The sequence below is a fragment of the Pseudonaja textilis genome, chromosome 4 (genome assembly GCF_049901715.1).
Source record: "Pseudonaja textilis isolate UNSWEBS1 chromosome 4, rPseTex1.2, whole genome shotgun sequence".
Classification (NCBI taxonomy): domain Eukaryota; kingdom Metazoa; phylum Chordata; class Lepidosauria; order Squamata; family Elapidae; genus Pseudonaja; species Pseudonaja textilis.
The window spans coordinates 67,393,510-67,418,670 of record NC_141993.1 but is presented as its reverse complement, the minus strand read 5'-3'; the positions used below and the strand labels follow the sequence as shown (position 1 = coordinate 67,418,670).

Genomic DNA, 25,161 nt, shown 5'->3' with positions numbered 1-25,161 from the left:
TTCTACTTGCATTTTTTGTCTATATAATTATTTCAATGGTGGAAAACTAAATCTGAAATGATTCCATTTTCAACTATATTCTATATTTTGAGTGTATTTAGTATATTACATTTACTTCCTTACTGATGAGCTAAATAGTATATTAACTTACAAATGAGTGTCTAGGTTAGAGATCCTATACTCAGGCTTCACCCAATCAGTAGTGAAACTAGAAGCTTTGCAAATGGAGATTCAAGGACAAATAGTAAACACTATTGGAACAGTCAATGAACAATTTAATAATCAATCTAACAATTACTAAGTAAAATAATAAAAGCTATATTTATAGGAAAAGAATATTTATTCTTGCCTCTCTTTCTTTCACCCATAAAGATGTTCCTGCTTTGGGGCCAGAAGAGCAATTGATCCATTACCTATCTCTTATTAGTGTGTTGTGAGTCACCGGCAGCTTGTGCAGATGGCAGCAGAATCAGACAGTGGGAAGAACAGGGACCAATCCCAGAGTCTGGGGTGGACTCAGACAAGGGTCCTACGTCCGATACAGAGATGGGGCCAAGACCATCTGAGAGTTATGTGCTGACTCCGGAGCCTCCAGAGTCTGGCAGCAGCAAAGCAGAGGACCCAGGGGAGCCTGTTCCCAGTGCGCATGTGCACAGACCTGCCAGAAGGCAACAACAACTAAGACAAAAGGGGCACCTCAGGAGTAAGGCTTGGAGCTGATTGCCTCTCCCATAAGGTAGAAAGGAAGTGCAAAGGTAGAGAAACCTTTGCAGGAAGCAAAGTCATTCCATCTATTCAGATTAAACCTTGAAGCTCTGTGTGGACTTTCTACTTCGTTTGGCTTTTTACAGTTAATTTGGCACTTTAGTTAATGGCAGCAATTTAAAGGAGATAAAGGTGGGTGCTTATCTCAAGAGACTGTTTGGGACTCATTACAGGCTGGGAATAAACATAATGCCCAGCACTGAAATAAAACAAGAGTTGTTTGAACTAAGCGTGTGCTTAATTAAGGTCTTGGAAGCCTTGGTCAGAACATAGCATGACAGATCATTCTGGTTTCAGGATGCTTGGTTCTAACCTTGCCAGACCCAATCCTGAGACTAAATGAATGTTGCTTGCACTTATGAAATATTGGCAAAAATATGCTAGAAATGATTGATTTTGATCTTATCATTACCAGGAAATGCTGAATGGGCCATGGATATGACTGAGGTTGGTAACCTAGGGAACTGCTTATTAGAAGTGTTACACAACAGATGCTATAGGAGGCATCTCAGTGCAAGTTGGTTCCCAATAACTTCTTTCCTATCTGTTTATTGCACAGCACAAGGTTGGGCTTTTTAAAATAAGTTCATTGATGGAAGCCCCAACCAATCAGTCAATCCCTGCCTTCCTCCCTCTTTTCTTGACCAGGTAAAATTGAGAAGAGTTTTGCCCATTTTCCTTCAAGTCCCAACAATGAGAAGATGGTAAAGCAGTCTGTCCATTTCTTTTTTCAATCTACTCCACTGGCACATACATCAGATAGGTAGATGCCAAACACTAGAAGCTGTCAGAAGAAAGGACTCATTGGAAGACTCTGATATTGGGAAAGATTGAAGGCAAAAGGAGAAGGGGATGGCAGAGGAAGAGATGGTTAGATACAGCGTTATTGATGCAATGAACATGAATTTGGGCAAACTGTGGGAGATAATGGATAAGGAGCCTGGCATACTATGGTCCATGGGCTTGTGAAGAGTAGAACACAACTTAATGACTAAACAAGACAAGAAACAGTCAAGGAAGAGGAGCGAAAGTGAAAATTATATGTCAGATATCCAAACAGGGAAACCTGTTGGAGCTTTCCTGGCCAAGTGGGAAGTTAAAGTTTAATTAAAGTTTGATTTCTGGTAACCACTTAGCCATAGTCATATAGTTATCTTGGCAACAATGTAGAAATACCTACTTTTCTTCAGAATATTGTTTCAATATCCTTTTTCAAACTTATTATATCTTATCAATGTATCTTCCGAATACAGACACAAGTATATATTGATCTCGAACATTGTATGTATTTGTGTGTTGTAAGGTATATTACAGCTGAACAGGATATTTTTTATTTTTATTTTATAATTGTTTTCCATTAAATCCAAGAACAGAACTTCTGACTTTGGAAAGATTAGTAATTATGTTTATTTTGACAAAGATAGGAATTTGGAGTGACCGCTGAAAGTTCATACCAGCAACCTGGATTAATAAATTAATGATTCATAAATGAGATCATGTTCCATTCCCAGAAGAATAGATGCAGTATTTATTTATTGATTATTTAATTTTTATACTTGCCCAACTCAGTGACTGGCAAATAATCATAAAACAATTAAAAATGGTCACAATATAGTAATTACTATATAACAATCTGCTGCTGGTTTTTTGGAAAAGATGTCTGTAACCCATATTTTGATTGTTGCAAGTCTTTTAAGGTCAGTACATGAATTGAAAGAATATAGCAAGTCTTAATGAATTGAGTTACTATTAAAATTAATTGATTAATTAATTAACATATTAAAAAGTGTAATGTTTTACCTTTATTAAAAAAGCTCTGAAGAAGGCATTAGTATGACTGAAAATACATTTTTGACTGTTTTTCTTTCTGCCCTTAATAAGAACAGTAGGAGCACTGGTGCAATGTTTGTTCACTGCTGGTTAAGTCTCACATTCCAGATGGTTAATTATTTTGTTATAGCACATATTCAAACAAGCCCAGCAATATCTTGAAGCTAACATATTCTTTTATGGTAGACTAAGCTTTTGTGTTCATCTCACTGGGTGCATGAAATGTATTTGTTGCAAATACATGCTAAAATACCTGCATGAGTGGAAGGGAGGGAAAGCAAGTGTTAGGTTAAACAAAGCCACACAATACAACATTAGTAGTGTTTCTAGTAGTACCATAGTACTACTAGTATAAGACTTATATGTCTTGAGGCCAGAATATTTGAAGGACTGCCCCCTCCCCTTCTATATCCACCCAGCCCACTAGGACAAGAAGGCAGGGTATGTCCTATAATTAGGGATGTATATCTGGTGAGATCGTGAAAAAGCCCCCTTTTCTATGGAACGTCATTCCCCCCGCCCCTCCAAGTATGAAGGATCCTACTTGGTTGATTTTCCAAAATACCCTAAGACATAGTTTTGTCAGCAGAACTATGGGAACCATGAACGAAGGTGAAGTCAATAAATCAAATGATTATGTTATACCTGTCAATGAATTTATATTATAATGAATTATATTGATATTATAATGAATTATATTATACCTGTCAATTATACAATTATATAATTATATTATACCTGTCAATGAATACTTCAGCTTCAACCATAATAATACAAGAGCACACAATAGATACAAACTCAAGGTTAACCGCATCAAACTTGATTGCAGAAATACGGCTTCAGCAACAGAGTGGTCAATGTCTGGAATACTCTACCTGACTCTGTGGCTTCTTCCCCAAACCCCCAAAACTTTAACCTTAGACTGTCTAATATTGACCTCACTCCTTTCCTAAGAGGTCTGTAGGGAGCGTGCATAAGCGCCTACCATAAGCGCCAACATGCCTATGGTCCCTGTCCTATCGTTTCTTTTTATTTTTCTTATATGTATCCATTTCATGTATTCATAACTGTGTTTATACTTATACTTGTTATCTTATAATCGCTTGACAAAATAAAATAAATAAATAAAAATAAAAAATAAATGAAGGTGAAGTCAATCAATCAAATGGTTTGATTATGTTGCGGCTGCAATGGGATTTGGAGGGGGGGGTTTATATTGTCATTTTTTAAAAATGTTGGAGGTCACCCAGAGTTGCCTATGTGTAAATTAGGTGACCACATACATTTAATCATTCAAATAAATAAATTTCTATGCAAATGTCCTTTTTTAGCAGACTCTCAATTTTAGCAACTGTTAAAGTGTAGACTTCAACTCCACATGAACTGAGGTCTATAGTTTGAAGAAGCTAAGAGGTTAAGAAATGCTGCTTACAATAGTACCGGTAATATGTAGTGTGCTGTCCAATATAACAATGCTCTGGTTATGTTGAAGTACAATCTTCATCAACTTCAGAGGTGGTTTTGGCTAGCTGACAAAAACCAGGCGTCTATCATTTCTGAAGCCTGCTCAATTCGAGGAACCAATGCAGGGACCAAAGAAGTCCATGTCTACTATTGCATATCAGTGTCAGATCACAGCATTCTTCGGCTGAAGGAAGGGGATTTTAAGGAGGCACTGGAAACAAATTGCTCCCAGATCATGCATGAAAAGGAAGGTCATTCAAAGTATGACTCTGTATCAGGAATAGGTCAGAACGATCAATATTTTCTTCAAGGCTGTAGTTTAAACGAGTTAAACTGTAATTCCAACACTTCAGTTTGGGGGGATTTCCTGAACATCCCTGCTTTGCCAGACCCTTGGATACAAGGAGCAAGAACAACGGTGAAAAAAATTGTACTAATGTAAGGTGCAGTTAGAGAAGGAATGATTCAAAATTGTTTTGAAATGGAGTTAAATTGCAGATGTCTATCAACCTTTGGACTGTTGCAAGATCGGAATGCAAAAAAAAAAAAAAAAAGTTATCGACTGCCTGAAGGCGACACGCTAAGTGCATCGAAGTATTCTGCTAAAACACTTGTAGCTCAAATCTGCATTCTTAGAGAGATATAAGGCTAAAGCGAAGAGCCATAATCTACCGGGGTAAAATACCTCGCAAACGCACACTGGATGTGTTAACAACACCTCTGTTACAGACTACCACAACAACTGAGGCACACTTCCAAATAATCCTGCTCGAAGCGACAAACCCCGTTCTCTGTTCTATATAGCAACCTTGACTCCCAGCGCCAGGAAACAAGACTGAACAGTCATCACGTGTTTGCAGTCACGTGAATACAGTGAATACTTGTTGCTCTCGTTTCCCGAGGCCCTTTTTTTAATGTGAATGCCAAGTGCTGTTGTTGCGTCGTAAGTGGGGGCGTTGCAACGCAAAGGTAGGAGGACCGGGACTTTCGTCCTGCTTGTTGAAATAAGGTTTTTGATCCGTTTGCGTTTGCGTCTCTCGAAGGAGGAGCAAGGGTGGAGCTGTCTCGTCTCTCATCGACCTGCCTGCGTTGGGAGAGGGCGTACGTGGGGATGGAGACAGTCTCGTGCGTGGCTTAGAACCGTTTCCCGCAACGTGGCGCCTTCTTCCAGATCGGTTGAACTCACGGTCTGCTGGTCAAGCATGTTGGTGACACTCATCTTGAGAATGCCAGGCTGAACAAACCACGATCCTCCTACCCCACTCCATAACTTGCTACTGACTCCCATCTAGAAAGATGCTTTTTCTGTTGGCTAAAGTCACCAGCGCTCTCTCTGAATAGCCCATGTTTGTCCGGGGAATCCCGACTTCTTTATGTTGACCCCTCTCGGTGTTTTAAAAAGGAAGGGTGCCCTTTGAGAAATTTTAACCATAGAATATGAGTTCTCCATTGGCTCCCAAGATTGATGGGACTCTCCAAGGGGTTCTTAGTGTTATATTATTCATAGTACTATTAGTTATTTATTAAATATCCATTTAATAAATAAATAAATTTCATAATATCTATTAAGAAATCATAAATTATGTTTCATATACATATTTGGGGATATTGATGAACAATTTGAACCTTCATGAAGGGGTCATTGAGAATTTGGAGACTCCTGCCCTAGAGGAACATACATTTAACTCATGTAGTTAGTTGAAATACACTGCTTGGGTTGGGGGAGTTCTCTGAGCTTGGTTTCAAACAAGGTGTGAAAAGCAAAGTTAAGAGAATCCTCATATCCCAACTATTGTTGAGTTTGCAAAGCTTTGTGCATTTGTCTTTGGTGTATGACAGCAATTGATCTTTGATGAGACATAATAATAAGACTTTCTCAGTTACAACACCTGGTGTCAGGAATTACGTTTCCTCCTGCCTCAAGATTCATACGGTCTTCAGCTTGACCCAATTGAAATGAGCTCTTAAAACCCAATTCTTCCCAAGAAGGTTGGTTGGTAGACCCTTGGAATATGTTTGTTTTTCTGGCTGTGGTGGTCTTTTTCCAGATATTTGTTTTGTATGGATGCATATATTTGTTTTGTATGTATATAAATATTTATTTTGGTCTTTGTATTATTATTTTTTTAATGTCTTCTTGTTGTATGTCAGCCAGAATTAAGATGGTATATTCTAAAAGTTATTTGTTTCTTTATTAAGCTTAAATGTCACCCAGCACTCTGGAACATGTTGGCCAAATGACCACAGAAATGTCTAAGGACAGCCCTGGCTGAATGGCCCTTGAAATAGAGATGAGTACTGCCCCCTATAATCAGCAACAACTAGCAGAGTAGAATCCACAGGGACTCCTTTCCTTTCCCATCTCAATATCCAAAGCACCTCTGGGCAGCATATAAATTTAATAAATATATAAATAAAAACATTCCATTTTTTTTTACTGAATTGCCACCTGACACCAGCCTAATTCTGGATAGCATACAACATGTGGTTTCACATGCCTTGTAACTATACTCCTTTCTTTTCTGTGCAGGTTTCATATTGACCTCACTTCCAGGAAGATGTCACAGCTTAAGTTCTGTTCTCGACGATCCCCAGTGGTTTGCTGTAATGGCTGTGTTGCATCAAGCCAGTCTCTTGCCACGAATGTCGGCCTTGGTGTTTATTTTACTCTTCTTCAGTGGATAGAATCTTTAAATTTGGGGAAGATAACGTCTATTGTAGTATTATTCCACCATTGCTGCATTCTTAATGAAATTCTTTGTTGCAGATATTTTAAAGATGGGCGGCAATGCTGTAGATGCTGCTGTGGCCGTCGCTGCCACTTTAAATGTTACCGAACCATTCAGTACAGGGCTAGGTGGAGATTGTTTCTGCCTGTATTATGATGCAAAGACAAAGCAGGTGCATGGTCTCAATGGAAGGTGAGTGAGAACTAACACTAACTGACATTAAAGGAAAGCGCTGGGCTCCCATTACCGAGTTCAAGAAGCGAAACAAAACATGCAGACATGCCTACTCAAACTAAAGCATTCATTTATTTTTATCATGCCTTTTTAAAATAACTCAAGGTGACAAACATGCCAAATATTATTTCCTTCTATATTTTTCAACATAACCTATCCTGTAAGGTAGGTTGAGCTAGGAGAATGACTGGTCCAAAATCACCCAGCCGGCTTTCATGCCTAAGGCAACATTAGAACTCATAGTCTTCTGGTTTTAGCCTGCTGCCTTAACCACTAGACTAAACTGTTTTTCCAGGCAGAACAAAAACAGTAAACAAACAAATAGCAAAACCAATTAAAAAATAAAGCATGGAAGAGTACAGGTTGTAGAAGTAAAACCTCCCAGAAGAATAGATAGAAGAATGAAAATTTTTCACCATTTACAAAGAGTATTTGCTCAATACTATTTCCAGGGTATCTGAAACCTTTCAAGATAAAGGTGTGATGACCCGGGGCATGGACACAAAGGCAACACAGTCAGATAATCAATAAAAGCCCCTTTTTTATTTCCAACTCTGCCCCCAATGTCCAGGTTATCTTCTGGCTGGAGAAAAACTCTCCCAGGAGTTTGACTGCCTTTGACTGCAGAAAATTAAGTCCAAAACATGGTCAACACAAACTGTAACTTAAAAGTCCAAACAAGCCAAACCGAAGTAATTAGTTTGGCAAGGCAGGAGCAAAAATTTCAGACTTGAAGGCACGGCAAAACTCGCACGGTTGGGAAGATTCCAGGAACATAGATAAGCCACAACAACAAAAGATAAAGTCATGTTTGCTCCCAACAGCCTGCCACATGCAGTCTGCCTTTCTTATAAACAGTGGCTGTGGCTTTCTTATAAACTAGCTGTGGCTAATGAAGGGAAACAGAGCCCTTTCCTCCCCCGTAAGGCACGCAACCCACATTGTTCTCTTCTCCGTTCCTCCCTGCGTGCCCTAGGATGAAGAGGGTGGGCCTGGTTCTTCTTCTGAACTCCCTCTCCCTTGTTCTGTCTCTCCTCTGCTCTGCCAGCCAGACTTTGCCCTTCCACAGCCTCCTCCACAGCCAACGGAGCCACACTCCCATTCCCTGTCAGCTCTCCGGCTTCCTCCTTGGATTCAGACTCTGACGGGCATGACAAAAGGCTTCTGTGCAACAAAATTATTTATTTGTTTATTAGATTTTTAGATCAACTCAGTTGCAGTTGAAAATTAGGGTTAAAACAAGAAGGAAAGGCAATTGAAATAAATAACATTGCTAAAACTCATCTTGGTGAAAAAGAAAATCTGTTACATATCACATCAATAAAATTAAAAACCATCTGGGTAATAAACCACCCTGCTCCAGGGCTGCTTAAAAGCCCAGTTTTTGTAGGCTTCTGAAAAGGAAATAGGATTGAAACTTCAGGAGACTGTTATACCAGGCACTGAGAATTCCTTTGTGATAGAAATAGGAATGGAAGGGAAAGAATAGGTGAATCATGTCTAAATGTGTTGTGGGAAATATAGCTGAGGCTCTGAATAGGCTCTTTGCTCAAAGTCACTGAATTAAAAGCAGAGAATCCAGGACTGATTGAGCCTTATTGGTGATACAAAGTTGGGAGATGTTTAGCTGTTGCTTGAAGTGTGGAAAAATTGATGATAAAGAAATAATGCAAATAATGGAAATACATAAATGCACTTTGTCTGAAAAAAAAGAGAGAGGCAGATTTCCTGGATTGGATATCCCAGAACATTACAATTTAATGATGGCTCTTAGGCTTGCTGCAGTTCCCACAAGCTTTCTTGTATATGCAAATAATAATTGTTCAGTTTTTGGATTTGTACTACCAGGCTTGTGTGTTACTTTAAATTATTTTTAAACTATCCCTGCTAATGATTTTGTGTACATACAATATTACAAGTGGACAGAAAGTTTCATTTGGGAATTTCTTGTGTTGAATTAGAAGGTCAGAATTCAGTGTGTATCTCATTTCCCTTTTTTTTTTTTTTTGGTTCTGATTTTCCTATGTCTGAGTTTTGTTGAACTTTTGGGCAGTGCAAAGGGAATGCCCGCCCTTCTGCTGTTGAGCTTCAGTAAAATGAATAGCAGGGTGCCATAAAAGTCTACTGTCGGTTGGTTTTTTTATATTCTTTTTCTATCACGCATAGTCAAAGGGCAAAGAGCAGGATGTGCTGTCTCTCATAAATCTGATTTCCAAACATACCCATCTCTTTGAACATTTCACAAAGAAGCAGGAAACAATATCAAATACAAAGGACATTTTTTTCCATATATGACACTTGACCAAGCCCTATGGTGAAAGTATAATTAAAGAATATTTTCTAATGGAAAATATTTTCTAGGATTCTGTGCAATAATTTTTTGTAAAGGTATATTAGGTGTAATAAAATAATAGCACAGCAGACTAATTAGAATTCAAGCTTAGGGTTTGATTTTAAAAAACAGCAAGACAAATGCATTAAAAGTTTCAGAGACTCAGGCTGTATTCATGCACAGCTGAGAAAAAGGATAGTGATAATGATTCATAAATTCCTGTGTAGTGCTGAGATGTTAAATAGTACTATATAGTTAGTATTATACTAACTCAAATACTGTGTATCAAATGCAGAAGTATTATATACATCATAATTCAATATAATGTATATTGCTAAATGTTTACTTGAGTGGTATCAAAATTCCAAGTGTATTTTGCATCCTGGCACAACAGATAAATGGAGATACTATTTTGTCAATTAAGCATCCCTGACCATTGGCTAAAAAGGAATTTTCGGCCAAGAGTTTTGATGATCTGCAACCATCATAAATATATGAAACACTCTATTTGGAAGAGCATTCCATATCCTCCCTTAAAAATTAGATCAGTTTCCTCTTTCATTTTTGGAACCATGGTTTTTCTGAACTGCTTTTGGAACAGGAGGAAAATGATGATGTTTTGAATGTTGCTGTTGCTCCATTTTTTTTTTTACTTAAATAGGTTTTTTTTTAGCCTTGACAGCTAAATTATGTCATGGTTTGTTTGTTTTTTGTTAACTACTTGGAATCCCTGTAGATTAAACTATACAATTTTACTGAATAATATATAAGGAAAAGTTTTATATTTGATCCATCTTTGGGATAGAGTGAGATAATGTATGATCTTTATAATGATACAGATAATGATATTTTTGGCTTCTTTATTCATGAGCTGGGAGTGAGATGACGACAGCATCATGTCGACAAGGGAGAAGATGGTGAGATGAGATGGGATTATGCTGGGACAAGTGAGATGAGGTCTGAATGAATAGGGTCATTTTCCAAGTAGGATCTTAATTATACAATTATGAATTTAATATGATCCAGGCTTCCATCTTTTTTTTTTTTTGTAAATATTATTTGAGTTTTCACAAAAGGAAAAGAAACACAATTAAAACCTCTTTTTTGAAAGCAGCATAATCTCGGGTTACATTTCTTCATGCAAACACATTTTCAGGTTCATGCTCATTTTTATATTCTATTCCATATCTTATTACAATTTTACATTTTCTACATAGCTTCTCCCCTCTTTTAATTTCCTCCATTTCTAAGAATTGAGAAACGAAGCCAAAGGAACCCTTCCCTTCTTGTGCATCTTCTTTGTACTTTTTAAGTTCCATTTTCAATTCATCCAAAAGTAATGCCATTGTAGAAATTTTTAAACAACCACCCGATTGATTTTAGTCATTCAAATATAATAGCCAAAAATCCAAAAGTCACCAAGTAATCCAAATACACACAAACTGTTTCTTTTTGCTTTCTTTTTTTTTTTCACTTTCTCTTCCTGGGGTTACTATTTAGTTGCAAAGTTTCAGTTAAAATGTATCTTTTAGAAGTCTTATTGAAATTTTACTTTAGATTCTTTTAAAGTCCAGGCAGTCTCCTCCCTCTTCCAGATCCTGCCCTTATTCTTTTTCTCTCCCTTCCTGCTTATAGAAGAAAAAGTTTTTAATGTCCAGAAATCTTTATTGTCCCTTTGGCAGTTAGTTATATTTTCAGCTTAATTGCCTATTAATGCCAAAGCGGATTTTTCCAATTTCTTATTCTTAATTGTCAATATAATGAAGGAGAGAGAAGAAAAAAAAAGCCAAACCTTTCCCTTTTCACTTTCTTTCACTGCTTCCGACTCTTCTTTGGGAGCGATGTTATTTCTTGTAGAATTTAAATTCCAGGGTACCTTAGTTATTGCTTTTTCAACTTAGCCCGGTCAGCTAAAACTTTCACTTCTTCCTCCTGCACGTTCTTTTCCGGTTGAATACTTCTTTGAGGTGGGCATTTCTGACCACCGCTCCTACCACCTTCGGGAAAGGGAGTTTGACCAGCTGAGGAGGAGAGATGTGGCTCTCCTCGACCCTGCTGGCAGTCTCCCTCTTCTTCACCACCTCTATGGGGTGGCTTAGCCCTGCAACCAGCTGGCTCGGGGCACTCCAGTGGCGAGCCCAGGCAGAAACCGCGCACAATCGCGGATTCCTGTCTGTCGCCAAAGCCCTTCAGACCGGAAATTTTCCAGACTTCCATCTTCTATTTGTAACTATCCTCTCCCTTTTTAGATATTATCTCAGATTTATTAAGGAGGGAAAGACAGAATAGTCTTGAGATAGACTTCAGAAGTATAATAACTAAGAGCTGTTGGGAAGAATCCTAAACTGTGGAGAGCAGTGTAATGAGATTAGTTGTAGAACAAGAATTGGTTGAAATAACAAGAGTTTCCAGGAATATGAACTGTAATGTTATAGCGTATTTAATTGACCTGGAAATCACTTGCATTATTTTGAGTGGTTGATCCTCAGGGCTCTGCTAAACTAATTGTGATGTATCAGTCTTTTTTTTTTCTTGTAAAACTGAATAAAAGTTAGGTTTTATATAATTCATCTGTGTACCTCTGATTGCTTTGCAGTGGAAGGTCTCCACAATCCCTCACCCTTGAGCTTCTAAAAGAATATGGCTTTGATGAAGCAAATCCTCTGCCTTCACGACATGCATGTAACATCACAGTCCCTGGTGCTGCTGCTGCATGGTGTGATGCTGTCATGTTGTATGGAAGCAAACAGGTAAAAGTCTAGCAAATGTTATTGCTCAAAAGATTGATTGCAGATAGTCCTTGACTTACAACCATTAATTTAACAACTGTTCAACGGCACTGAAAAAAGTAACTTACAATTGGTCCTTGCAGTGCCCCCCCCCCCCGTCACATGATCAAAATTTGGCTGCTTGGCAACCAGCATGTAATCAATGTTGCAGTATCTATGGGCCATGTGATCAACATTTGTCACTTTTTCAGCTGTCTTCTGACAAACAAAATCAAGAGTGGAAGATTCACTTAATAACCATGTTATTCATTTACAACTGCAATGATTCACTTAACAACCATGGCAAAAAGTCATTAAAAAAAGCATAAGTCATAACATAAAATCAGGCACCATTCACTTACCAACTGCCTATGTTAGTAATGGAAATTCTGGTCCTAATTGTGGTTATAAGTTAAGGGCTACTTGTAGTATTGTTTTATTTTTGTTCTTTCACAAATATTTTTGCATTTTTTTAATTAGTGAATTTGCTTTTCCTTTCATTGCACAGAGTTTCTTCTGCTTGCATAAGATATGGGGAAAGGCAGGCAAAAGAACAGGCCATTGAACTTCTTTCCTTCCTATTTTAAAAATATCACTCAGTTTCATGTATCACCTGCTGAGATTTTACTAATTTCTTTTGTGTTTTCAAGATAAGATTATATTCTGCACATTGCTAGATTAGAATTCATATATATGAAACCAAATCTTAGATTTCACATACCTGATACCACAGGAAGGAATGAAATAATGCCTTTTGAAATAGATCTTGATCATGTTTATTGCCATGAAATAACATATTAATTTACGATTCAGAAACATAACAAATTTGAATATTCTCTTCCACTGTATTAATTTTTCAACTGTTTAGAAAGCCCCGTTTAATCTCTTAAGTTGATTCACAGTTCCTCTTTACTTTTACACTTTTTATTGTAGTTCATAGAACACACTTAACCAGGCCAGCTAAACTGCATACACATGGCATGCTAAGCTTGGTTAGTTTTAACTTTGGCTTATGTGATTCAGTGTATTGTGCAAATGTTTATAACTGGTGTGTGTACTGTATGTTGATTGATAACAATGCAATATTCCTTGATTTAGCTTTCCATGGGGCAGATTTTACAACCAGCAATAGAAATGGCTGAGAAGGGCTTTCCAGTGTCTGAGATTACTTCTTACCAGTGGAAACAAGATGCTCATGTTCTTCAGTCTCCTGGAAATCAACATGGGAAGGACCTCTTGATCAATGGTGAAGTACCAGAGCATGGTCAAGTTTTCCAAAATCCTCTTTTGGCAAACACTTTTAAGGTAAAGAGACAGCCAATTATGCATTAACTTAGTAACATTTATTGATTGTAACCACCCACCTTTTACTGTTGGTTGGTTATGTCACATATCATCATGATATCCATGTAGATTGTTATAGAAAAATTGAAATATATTTACTTAGATCATATACAACTAAGCCATACTATGATTAAAGTGCCTCAATTATTAAGCCATACTATGATTAAAGTGCCTCAATTATTATGAACTAGGCCATAATGGCTTGTTCAATAATTGATAGTTAAAATATATTGTAGTATTATATATACATGTATATATACATGCAATCAGTATGAATATTTCTATTTAAAATCAAACCTGTATATTAGTTCTGACAATATGTTTTCAGTTTTTGCTTTGATAGAAATAGCTGAAGAATAATTATTCAGTGTTTGGGATATTTTTTTTTCTTGGTTAACATCAAGCAGTTTCTGGAGAATATGTGACACAATTGTTTTACATTATTTTATGAAAGCTTTTAGAAGTGAATAAGGGCTTATTGAATAGCACATAACTGACAGAGTCTGTTATATTTGGTAAAAAACATAGCTAATAGTTGCATTTTTCATTTGTTTGATAACTTCATAATAGGAGCTTTTGAATTAGGAAAAGGTTGTCTACTTTCCATATACAGAACGATGGACATTGTAGATTGATTCTTAAATTGGAGGTTGATGGATACTCGTACATGTATGTGTTATTAACTTATGATCACAGTTGAAATCAGAACTTCTATCACTAAGTAATATTGTTAAGTGAGTTGTGTGCAATTTTCTGAACTTTTTTGCCATGGTAGTAAGGCCAGCTTTCCTCATAGACTTGGTTTGTTGGAAACTGACTGAGAAGGTCACAAATGCAATTATATGATTACAAAATGTTGCCACCATTTGTAAATACGTGCCTGTTGCCAAGTACCTAAACTGCAATCACATGACCACTGTGATGGTCGTAAGTGTAAGGACCAATCATAAGTTAATTTTTGCAGCAACGTAACTTTGAATGGTTGCTAAACAAATGGTTGTAAATTGAGGACTGCCTGTGTGCCATGTATATTTTATGTAAACTCAGATATTCACCCATTCACTAGTGTGTTTATTACTAGAAATCAGAGATTCTGAGCAGGGTTGCTGGGAAACATCAAGTTCAGTTTTGACAATTATAGCAGATGATTATTTTTCCGGTGCTATCAGCAAAAACCTAATTTTTGATTGCTTGGAAAAGCAGATGAAATTCAGGGAGTTTCTGCAGGCTGGACTTTTTGCTACCAACCTAGGGTTATCCACATCTAATATACATTGAAATTGATTGCAGAGTTTTACATGAGAAATACATAAATTTCAACATGATATTCAGAATAAAAGCAAATATACGTGTTCCAGGATAATGTTGCAAGATCCAATCCGGGTCAATCACTGGGACTAGAGGTTTTGTCTTCCAAGCTTTCAGATTCATGCTGGAACTCAGGGAACTTCTCTCTAGCCTAATTAAAAATGGGCTCAAGCATGAGTTCGAAAGCTCAGAAGACAAAACCTCTGGTCCCGATAACCGACCCAGATTGGATCCTACAACATTCAAAGAATCAGACTCTCAAGACTATTGTAACTCATTGTGAATTTCCTTGTGCACAAGCTAGCAAAAAGCACCATATCTAGTACTATGAGTACATAGTTTCAGTGGTAAGATATGCCTTATCTCTTTCAGCTCTAGTTTGAACAAATGATAAATGTCATTTTAGAAGTGATTGGATTGAAAATACAAAGGAGAATCAGGACAGAATTGCTTTGAAGAGTTTGACCCTCAGTAACCTACTCCTGTATCTGGCTCCTTCTGGGTCTCTTGGTTGGAACCAAGAGTTATAGTCTTTGGAAACATTGAAGGCTGATATTTATCAAAAGAGGGATGTTTCATGTGATGCAGGGAAATTAGTGGAGCATGGCAATAATGTACATTAAATTTAATTTTATTTCCACAGCAATTGAATTTGCTTCCTGGCTAACTTAGTTACGAAAATCGTAAGTGATTAGGTAGCCATGTCTGGATGCTATTCAGCAGCATTTCTCAGTCTCATTTTTTAGCTAATTATAAATCTTAGTATCCTGATCTGACAGATACTGCTTTTTAACTTCATTCTGAGACTTATGTAATGTTGAAAAAGCATTCAGAGATAAATGCCATAGACATCAGTAAATGGCAAAACATATAGATGGTGTCAGATTGCTTACTTTTCAGGCTGTTTCCTGGAGAGAGGAGGCAGAAGCTTATTTGCTTATGCCTTTTTCCCACCTGCATTCAACTTATTTTATTACATGACACATTAATGTAATAATTTTCTTAACCCCACCCCCCTGCCCATTTCTATGCATCTATATATTCCTTGTATTTAGAGTAGTGTATAACATCCTCAGTTTTACAAGATGAGAATGTTGGTTAACATAACAAATATTCAGTCTATTGGTTAAGAATTGTTAGATGAAATCTCCGTAGATATCTGTATTGAAGTGTACAGGAGGAACAAGCTGTGATTATATGTTTTTCTTGGAATCATATTCTGCAGTGTAGGAAATGGATTGTAAAATTAGGAAGAAGTAACACATTTAAAACTAAGGAGTGACTTCTTGAGGTAACCTTCAGATAACTTCAGGTGACCCTGAGGCCACAGATAAACCCCCAAGTGGCTTAAGAGCTCTCAGGAAGAGTGGTAAGACCAAATGACTGCAAAGAAATATGATCCTTCCACCCCCCCCACCCCCCATCCTGTCAGAACTAATCCCTCCATAGCCCCCACCATCCTGCCAGAACTGATGAAGCTTCTTGGATGAGAAGCAAAACATCTTCTTCCTCAAGGAAAAAACAGTCCAGTTGCCTTTTTGAAAAAGCACCTTTGGGACAGCCATGACCTGGATGATTGAGAATCTCCACAGACATAAGGAGGTAAAAGAATTCTGCAACAGAGCCTTTTGGAAGCAAATTATGGGAGTCAACTTCAATCAACTTTATAGAGGCATTAGTGCCCTTAAGTATTTAAGTATCTTTTTCAGATCAAGAGGCTTTACAGGGAAGAATTTGAATTTGGTCTTGGATAATGAACTCGTACACCTCAGAAGAATAAAATAGTTTTTTCACATATAAAATTTCTTTCGACAGTTATGCTAATATCTGTAACTTAGATGTGTATCAAGCCTCATTATGTATATAAGTGCCTACAAATTTTAATTTTAATCTATAGAGAAATATATCACACAGGAACATCGCTTTTTAATGGACTTTGCATGAATAAGCTTTTACTAATTCACACATACCAACTAAAATTGGACTATTTGTATTGATTTGATTTTCTGTTTAAGTGAAACAGCTTCATTTAAGTCAAGGCAGCTAAAAAGGAAAATTATCAAAGTGAATGGTACTTGACTAAAACAATCAAGCTTGCAATTTAATTTCAGTGGTAGAAGTAAACACAACACTTTCATATAAGTCAAATTCTTTGATAAGGTGGGGCCTGTGAGGTAGAAGAAAGGTCTAAGGGCCCAGCCAAATGAATGACATTAACATTTGTTTCTGACATTCTTGATTCAACAGAAAACTCTCTTCACATGTATTGTGCTGCCCCACAGCAGATCTTTGTTGTAATAAGACTGGATGGTGTTGCTGCTTTACACAGTTTAATATGGGCACTTTCAGAGACTAGTGGATTTCCCAGTTTCGTTTCACTCTTCTTACAATTCTTTCCTATCAACAGGGTAAAATAAACTCTGATTGATGTATCTAATATGTGGTAGGTAGGAATGGGATAATCTAGGCCCTTTCTCCAGATAAGTAATGAAACATCTGCAAGCAAACATGTTGATTATTTTGACTGTGGTGCTGGGGTAAATTATTGTGCATACCATGGGCAGTCAGAGCAATCAACAGACAGACACTGAATAGATTACATCACTAGAAGCCAAAATCACAAGACTACGTTTGATTTACTTTGGCCATGTCATGCATGCAAATTCATTGGAGAATGAATGTTAGGAATGGTTAATGGAACAAGAAGAAGGAGCAAGCTAAGAACATGCTGGCTGAATACATCAAAACTGATACAAAGATGAATATCTGACAACTAAAAGAAGCTGTGTTGACAGGGTAGCACGGAGAGCACCTGCCTATAAAATTGCCAAGAGTCGGAAGAACAACAATAAAACCTTTACAAGCAAATAGCTAAGCTCAGAGAGGGGCAAGGATTCCTCATTTCAACATATATTTTCTATTGCTAATGCTATAAAAATGTGGCTGTTTAGAATCAATGTATTAGAAGAAACTGTTCACCTATTCAGCTTCCTTAGTGGCTAATTACATCTTGTTAATATTTAACAATTTGGTGCCAGATGGTAATGCACCACATGGTAAATGGTATTCTTATTTGACTGTTTGCAATGACACATGCTGTTTTGTCTTGGTACCAGGTACGAACAATTTGCCATCCCTTTTGAATTATTGAGATTGACGTGGCTTTTTCTTAGAATTAGGTCAAAGGCAGGGCAGTTTCTTTTTGCATAAATAAGCATTCCTTGTGTTCTTTGCCTTTGGATGAATCTACTGACATGTTGCATGCTCTGTAATATTACATTGATCTGATACACAATTATTATGCTTTATGAAAAAATGTTGTATAATTCTTAATCTCAAATGACTGTATAAAAATGGCTTAGTTGATAGAAAATCTAAACTATAGTCTTATACCGTTTATCTATTCTAGCTTGAATGGAAAGTACCATAGTTTTCCAGTTCAGAGAAACAGGGAAAAGATGACTTCCTATGAAATAAGCCATTCTAGGACATCAGGAGGTAGTGGAACCATGAAAAGAAGTGGAAGGAAATAGAGAGATGTACTCAAATCCAGTTGACTTGATAACATGGTTTTCTATTGTACTTGAACCAAGGATATTTTGATGTATTGTTATATCAATTGTTAGGAATGGCTGCATAAGCAAGGAATATTCAGTTATACTAGCTTATTCTTGGTTTATCCTTCAGAAAGGTATAATATGATTTAACTTTACAACAAGGAAACAAATAGTAATAGCAAGCTATAGAAAATTTGATTGGGCTTTTAAAATTCAATTAATTGCTGAACTATGCACTTTGTGGCTGGGTTCCCAAATCACATCAAACCATAATATAGTGTATGTGATTTTGGCTTAACTGTGCTGTGCCACCTTAGCTGTTGTGAAGTATAAACTATGTTTTATGGCTTCTGTGAATAACCTAGGGTTAATTTAGTATACAGTTGTGCTCATAAGTTTACATACCCTGGCAGAATTTATCATTTCTTGGCCATTATTCAGAGAATATGAATGATAACACAAAAACTTTTCTTTCCCTAATGGTTCGTGGTTGGCTGAAGCCATTTATTATCAATCAACTGTGTTTATTCTTTTTAAGTCATAATGACACAGAAACTTTACCCAAATGACCCTGATCAAAAGTTTACATACCCTGGTGATTTTGGCCTGATAAGATGCACACAGGTTGGCACAAAGGGGTTTGAATGGCTGTTGAAGGTAACCATCCTCACCTGTGATCTGTTTGCTTGTAATTAGTATGTGTGTGTGTATAAAAGGTCAGTGAGTTCCTGGACTCCTGACAGACCCTTGCATCTTTCATCCAATGCTGCACTGACGTTTCTGGTTTCTGAGTCATGGGGAAAGCAAAAACATTGTCAAAGGGTCTGCGGGAAAAGGTAGTTGAACTGTATTAAACAGGAAAGGGAAACACTTTCCTGTATAAAACAGGAAAGATATCCAAGGAATTGAGAATGCCAATCAGCGGAGTTCAAACACTACTCAAGAAGTGGAAAATGAGGGGTTCTATTGAAACCAAACCACGGTCAGGTAGACTAACTAAAATTTCAGCCACAACTGCCAGGAAAATTGTTTGGGATGCAAAGAAAAACCCACAGATAACTTCAGGTGAAATACAGGACTCTCTGAAAACATGTGGTGTGGCTGTTTCAAGCTGCACAATAAGGAGGCACTGGAAGAAAGATGGGCTGCTAGTCGAGTTGCCAGAAGAAAGCCATTACTATGCAAATGCCACAAAGTATCCTGATTACAATATGCCAAACAGCACAGAGACAAGCCTCAAACCTTCTGGCACAAAGTCATTTGGAGGGATGAGACCAAAATTGAGCTTTTTGGCCACAACTATAAATGTTACATTTCAAAAGGACTCAACAAGGCCTATGATGAAAAGTACACCATTCCTACCGTGAAACACGGAGGTGTATCACTGATGTTTTGCAGATGTGTAAGCTACAAAGGCACAGTAAATTTGATCAGAATTGATGGCAAGGTGAATGCAGTATGTTATCGAAAGATACTGGAAGAAAATTTGCATTCATCAGCCCGGAAGCTGCGCATGGGACGTACTTGGACATTCCAACATGACAATGATCCTAAATACAAGGCCGAATCGACCTGTCATTGGCTACAGCAGAATAAAGTGAAGGTTCTGGAGTGGCCATCTCAGTCTCCTGACCTCAATATCATTGAGTCATTCTGGGGAGATCTCAAACGTGCAGTTCATGCAAGGCAGCCCAAGAATTTACAGGAATTGGAGGCTTTTTGCCGGGAAGAATGGGCAGCTTTACCATCTGAGAAGATAAAGAGCCTTATCCACACATACCACAAAAGACTTCAAGCTGTCATTGGTGTTAAAGGGGGGAATACACCGTATTAAGAACTGCGGTATGTAAACTTTTGATCAGGGTCATTTGGTGGTTTCTGTTGTCATTATGATTTAAAAAGAGTAAACACAGTTGATTGATAATAAATGGCTTCAGCCAAGCACTAACCATGAGTGAAAGAAAAGTTTTTGAGTTATCATTCATATTCTCTGAAAAATGGCCAAGAAATCATAAATTCTGCCAGGGTATATAAACTTACGAGCACAACTGTAACTAGAGTATAAACCATAAAATACTATATAATGGTATACAACCATAGTATAAACAAACTGCTTTAGCCCACCTGTGGCACACTCTCAGAAGTCAAAATAAATGCTTTTTTCCCTTTAGTACTTGCAATATAGGTTGAAAACATTTCTTATAAAGCCTACAACAAATTGACACATTGCTGGCAAAGGCTGACGAATATGAAGGTTATGGTTAGAGAAAGAAACTTAAGACTTGCCCCAATTGATTAGGTTGTGGGTAATTTGTTCTTTCAGACTTGCATGTTTCAGTTAATGTAGCCTTACAATAAAGTAAAACTGGCTCATTTGGTCATATTTTCTGTGTGGTTTACCTTGGAGAGCTGACATCAGTATTGCAAATCTGAAAGTACAGGTCTCCTACAGTCACTGTTAACATCCTGATCAATTAGGGCAGCTTCTTCCTACGTTTCTTTTTCTGATATTGGGGATATAACTCGAGGGTGCCTTCCTCTCTTGGCTGAACCCTCAGTAGGCAGCTTCTCTTTCCTTTTTCCTTGAAGTCATTCCCACAAAATGTTACAGAGCACCTAAACAAGCTATCTCTTCTTACGCTGCTTCTCTCCATAGGCCACACTGTCCCTAAAAAAATTATCTAAAATTTACAAGTAGTCCCCAACCTAAAACCAGCAGTTTAGTGACCACAAAACAGATACTTATGATCATGATTCAAAGTTCCAGTGGTTGTTTCCCCCCCACTCCGTGTTCAGGTAACCACATTTTGGGCACTCAGCAACGGGTCTGGATTTATAGTTATTTATAGCATCCTGCAATTGTGGGACCATGATTGATGACATCTTTTGGCGCAAACCGGCGTTTACTTCCAGTTTCTACTCTCCATGTCTATGTAACTGAAAGGTGCCAGAGAAACATTATGAAAAGATGCCATTCAGAAGTGCTCTTGAGGACATGACAATACTATTCTTTTGATTTTGTAATTTAGAGTCTTTTTTCCTCCAGGAATTAGCAAAATCTGGCAAAAGAGGCTTTTACGAAGGTCATGTGGCTAAAGCAATTGTGGATGTTATTCAAAATAATGGTGGAGTAATGGATTTAGGAGACCTGAAAAGTCATGTCACTGAAGAAGTTGAGCCTATTGTCACAAATTACAAGGTATGGCAGACTTTTTAAAAAATGGTATGGAAAGATATAATATCCACAAGGATGTTTATATGATTCTTCATAGGTTTTTCTTAGAGGTTTAAGAAGTAATTTGGTTTGACTTGGAGGAAGTTGTTCTTAGCCTATCTGCATCATCCCATAAAATCTTGCAGTATTCGATAGTGCAGTCTTTCCAACATGTATTATGCTATTCTAAGGAAACCATACAAGATGGCATGTGGTCACAATACAGTGGAAGTTAAATGGCATGCAAGGCTAGAAAGATACAGTGAATGATGCTGATGTGAACTGGATTTAGTGAGTTTTTCTTTCCTTTTCTATTATCTTCTGCCTTTAAACTTTTTTTAGTTTATTATTTTTGATCCCTTTCCATTCTCTGCATAATGAATGGATGCATGGTACTGTCCAGAAAAAAAATGAGGGATTTGAGGGGCTGCCACAAAGAAGAGGGGAAAGGTACTTATTTTCCAAAACACAAGAAGGCACAGCAAGGACCAGTCAATGGAAACTAACCAAAGAGAGAAGCAACCTAGAACAAAGGAGAAAATTCCAGACAGAATAATCCACCGATGGAATGGCTTACCTTCTGAAGTTGCGGGTGCTCCATCACTGGAGGCTTTTAAGAAGAGACAGAATAGCCATTTGTCTGAAATAGCATAGGGTCTTCTGGTTGAATAGGGGGTTGGATAAGAAGACCTCCAAGGTCCCTTTCAACTCTGATGGTGTTCTTTGTTCAAACTGGAAGTTGAAGAAATGTTGTAGTAGTAAAAGGTATCATCAGCTGTGGAATAGTAGCAAGCTGACAAATCATTGTCACTTTTAACACATAGTGGCATCTTTTTCATGAATATAACATAAAAACACCACACACACATATGTATGTATGTATGTATGTATGTATGTATGTATGTATACATATCTGTCCATTTGTGTTTATTCCATTACAGATAGCCCTCATTTAACTACTGCCTCGTTTACAAACATTTGCTGTTAGATAATGATGAAATTGGGGCATTATGATTCGTCCTCATGTGTATGGCCTTTGCAGCTCTGTAAAGCAAAGGAAAGGTGAAGTAAGATAATAAAAATGTGATGGTTCATGCGGCTGCTTTACGTGACAATAGAATTCATCATCCCAATTATCACTAAACAGGACTACTTGTGTTTTTGTTATTAATTGCTAAAGATTAAACTCAACATTTAGTAAAATGCTTAAGGTAAATGGGACAACTTTAAAAACTGGATGTAGACGAAAACCAAAAATGTAAAGATCAGGAGACTGTTCTGTGTGGTGATTCCCTTTTTGTGTTACTTCTATCTTAGAACTTTCCATAAACAAGAATACTTGACTCAATCTGTTTTTCTCTACACTTCAAAGGAGTTATTTCCAGTCATGTAGCCAAGTCTAGAAAGAAAAGGAATTTTCCTTGCCAGGTCATTCTTGGGTCTTCACTCCTGCCTTTGTTCTTTTACCTCTTTTGGTATTCTTCCCCATAGCAGTATTAATAAATCTTTGGCAAAGATCCATATCCTGAATACAAATCTTGCAAATTAAATTCAGCTTTCATAGTTTTCTCCTGCAAAAGAGAAATAAAAGATTGGAGTTCAAAACTTTCTGTGAAGAGTCTCTTGCAGTTGATGTAAATGGAGTGATATAAAACAAGTATTCTTCAAAACTAATTCCAGTGTTCATGTACAATTTTATGCCTCTTTGAAATTATAAACTAAATGCACATTGGCATGCTTGCATTACTGTCTTAAAGGAGAATTGGTAATTTAAATTTAATCTCCCCCAGAGAAGGACATCATGTAGTGTGCAAAAACATATTAAAATATAAACACAGTATAAAAAAACTAAATATTAGAAGGATTGAAGGATGATTAACACAGTTAAAATTAGTTAAAAGATGAAGAGAGGGTTGTCAAGGCACCAATCAGGCCCCTGGCTACATGCTGTTCTGGGCATCCCCAAGCAATACAGATCTTGCATCAGGATTCCTTCTTCAGACTTCAAATTCTGTCAGCTTTAGCAAGTTGACCAGACAGGAAACACAATTAGATGAACTAATTCTACTTTACTGTAAAGCTACATGAACAGAATTTCACAAGTCTGAAACTAGAGTTCTCCTTCTGTCACTTTTACAGCCTGGAGCTTAAGGAGGATTCCTTTTGAGCCTCTTATTTTACCCACCATGCAACTATGTTGTCTCTTATCTCACTTTCCCTAGATAGCATCTTTTTGACTCATCTCCCAAGGTCTTTCCCACATACCATTACAAATCCCTTACAAAGAAGAGTCTGATCTTGACTGCTTCCCAAACATGAAGGAATGGTGTTTAGGATCTCTCGAGGCAAGATGTTCCATAAGAAAGGGGAAATATGGTGATATATTTCAATTTATTGTTATATAATTCATAGGTATATCTAACTGAGCTTTGTAACAACTATATTATAAACCAAACAATATATATAATATATACAGCTGCCCATCTTACCCAAATGACTTCAACATCTTACAAGGATTAAACACACATAAAAACCCACAACATAAAATCCCAAACGCTCAAGGATATTGCTAGCTCAGGAATAAACTGTGGGATTCTTGATACTCATTGAGCTGGGTTATTTGTTTGCAGATATTTTATTATCCAGCTAGGCTACATCATCAGTGCAAGGGCCAAGAACTCCACCCAAGAAGAAACAATAATCACATTCAGAGCTTCCTCAGCAGCAGCAGACTCCATCTTCCATTCCCCTTTTTAAATATCTGTAAAGTTTCCAGTAAACACATCTGAATTTGTTTTGTCTTAAAATAGTAAGATATTCTTAGCTTTTGATTTGTTGATATGGTATATCATAACCATTTATTCCAGAGCTCTTGAAAGTAATTATTATAAAGGATAAATAATATTTTGTACTTGTTTATATGAATTAAAACAAAGCATTCCAGTCTGATAATAATTTGGAACTTGCAGGAACTTGCTGGACTAATGAATAATTGAATATATTGCATTTTTTCAATTTTAGACAATTTACATTTCTCTTGTAATAACTCAAAAGATTTAAAAGCTTAACTGACAATAAGTTGATCTAAAGTATAAATATCACTAATTTCTCATAGCATGTTAATGACTTATTTCCAATATTTTAGTTGTTGTGTTATGAAAAGGAAACAGAACTCTGCGACATACTTATGACAATATTGACATTTATAGAGTACATATCAATAAAATTTAGTGCACTAAGGTTGAAGGCTTGAACATTTACATTCTTTAGGCCCAGTGAGAGGAGTTATAGGAAATATGTGAACATAACAATAAAGCAAGATGTAACTTATTTTTCAGCTTCCAAATGGATTTTGTAGCAGACGATCTATATAATTCTTAATACAATTCATGATAGATTAAAAAAAAGTTAAAGGAGTCCCTGTGGATTTTACTCTGCTAGTCATTGCCGACTCTAGGGGGCAGTGTTTATCTCCGTTTTAAGGCCATTGATCCAGCACTGTCTGAAGACATTACCATGGTCATGTGTCCAGCATGATGTCATGGAGTTGTTATATTCCCAAAAAAGTGGCACCTGTTTATCTACTCACATTTGCACTTTTTCGAACTGCATGGCG

At 37.0% G+C, this 25,161-nt stretch overlaps 1 protein-coding gene across 5 annotated transcripts in view; it reads left to right on the top strand.

Moving 5' to 3' along the window:
- The first annotated feature begins 4,911 nt into the window (after positions 1-4,911).
- Positions 4,912-25,161, top strand: part of LOC113436888 (uncharacterized) — a 34,454-nt gene continuing 14,204 nt past the window's right edge. For 2 of the 5 annotated variants that reach the window (XM_087933302.1, XM_026701592.2), the window contains exons 1-6: positions 4,912-5,028; positions 6,590-6,714; positions 6,827-6,980; positions 11,951-12,104; positions 13,221-13,427; positions 21,378-21,530. In XM_087933302.1, coding sequence (XP_087789428.1) covers positions 6,618-6,714; positions 6,827-6,980; positions 11,951-12,104; positions 13,221-13,427; positions 21,378-21,530 — 765 coding nt within the window. In that variant the 5' untranslated portion in view covers positions 4,912-5,028; positions 6,590-6,617. Of the gene's footprint in view, positions 5,029-5,069; positions 5,264-6,589; positions 6,715-6,826; positions 6,981-11,950; positions 12,105-13,220; positions 13,428-21,377; positions 21,531-25,161 lie in introns of those variants that run through there. The other 3 variants (XM_087933303.1, XR_015743587.1, XM_026701594.2) reach the window with 3 other exon arrangements.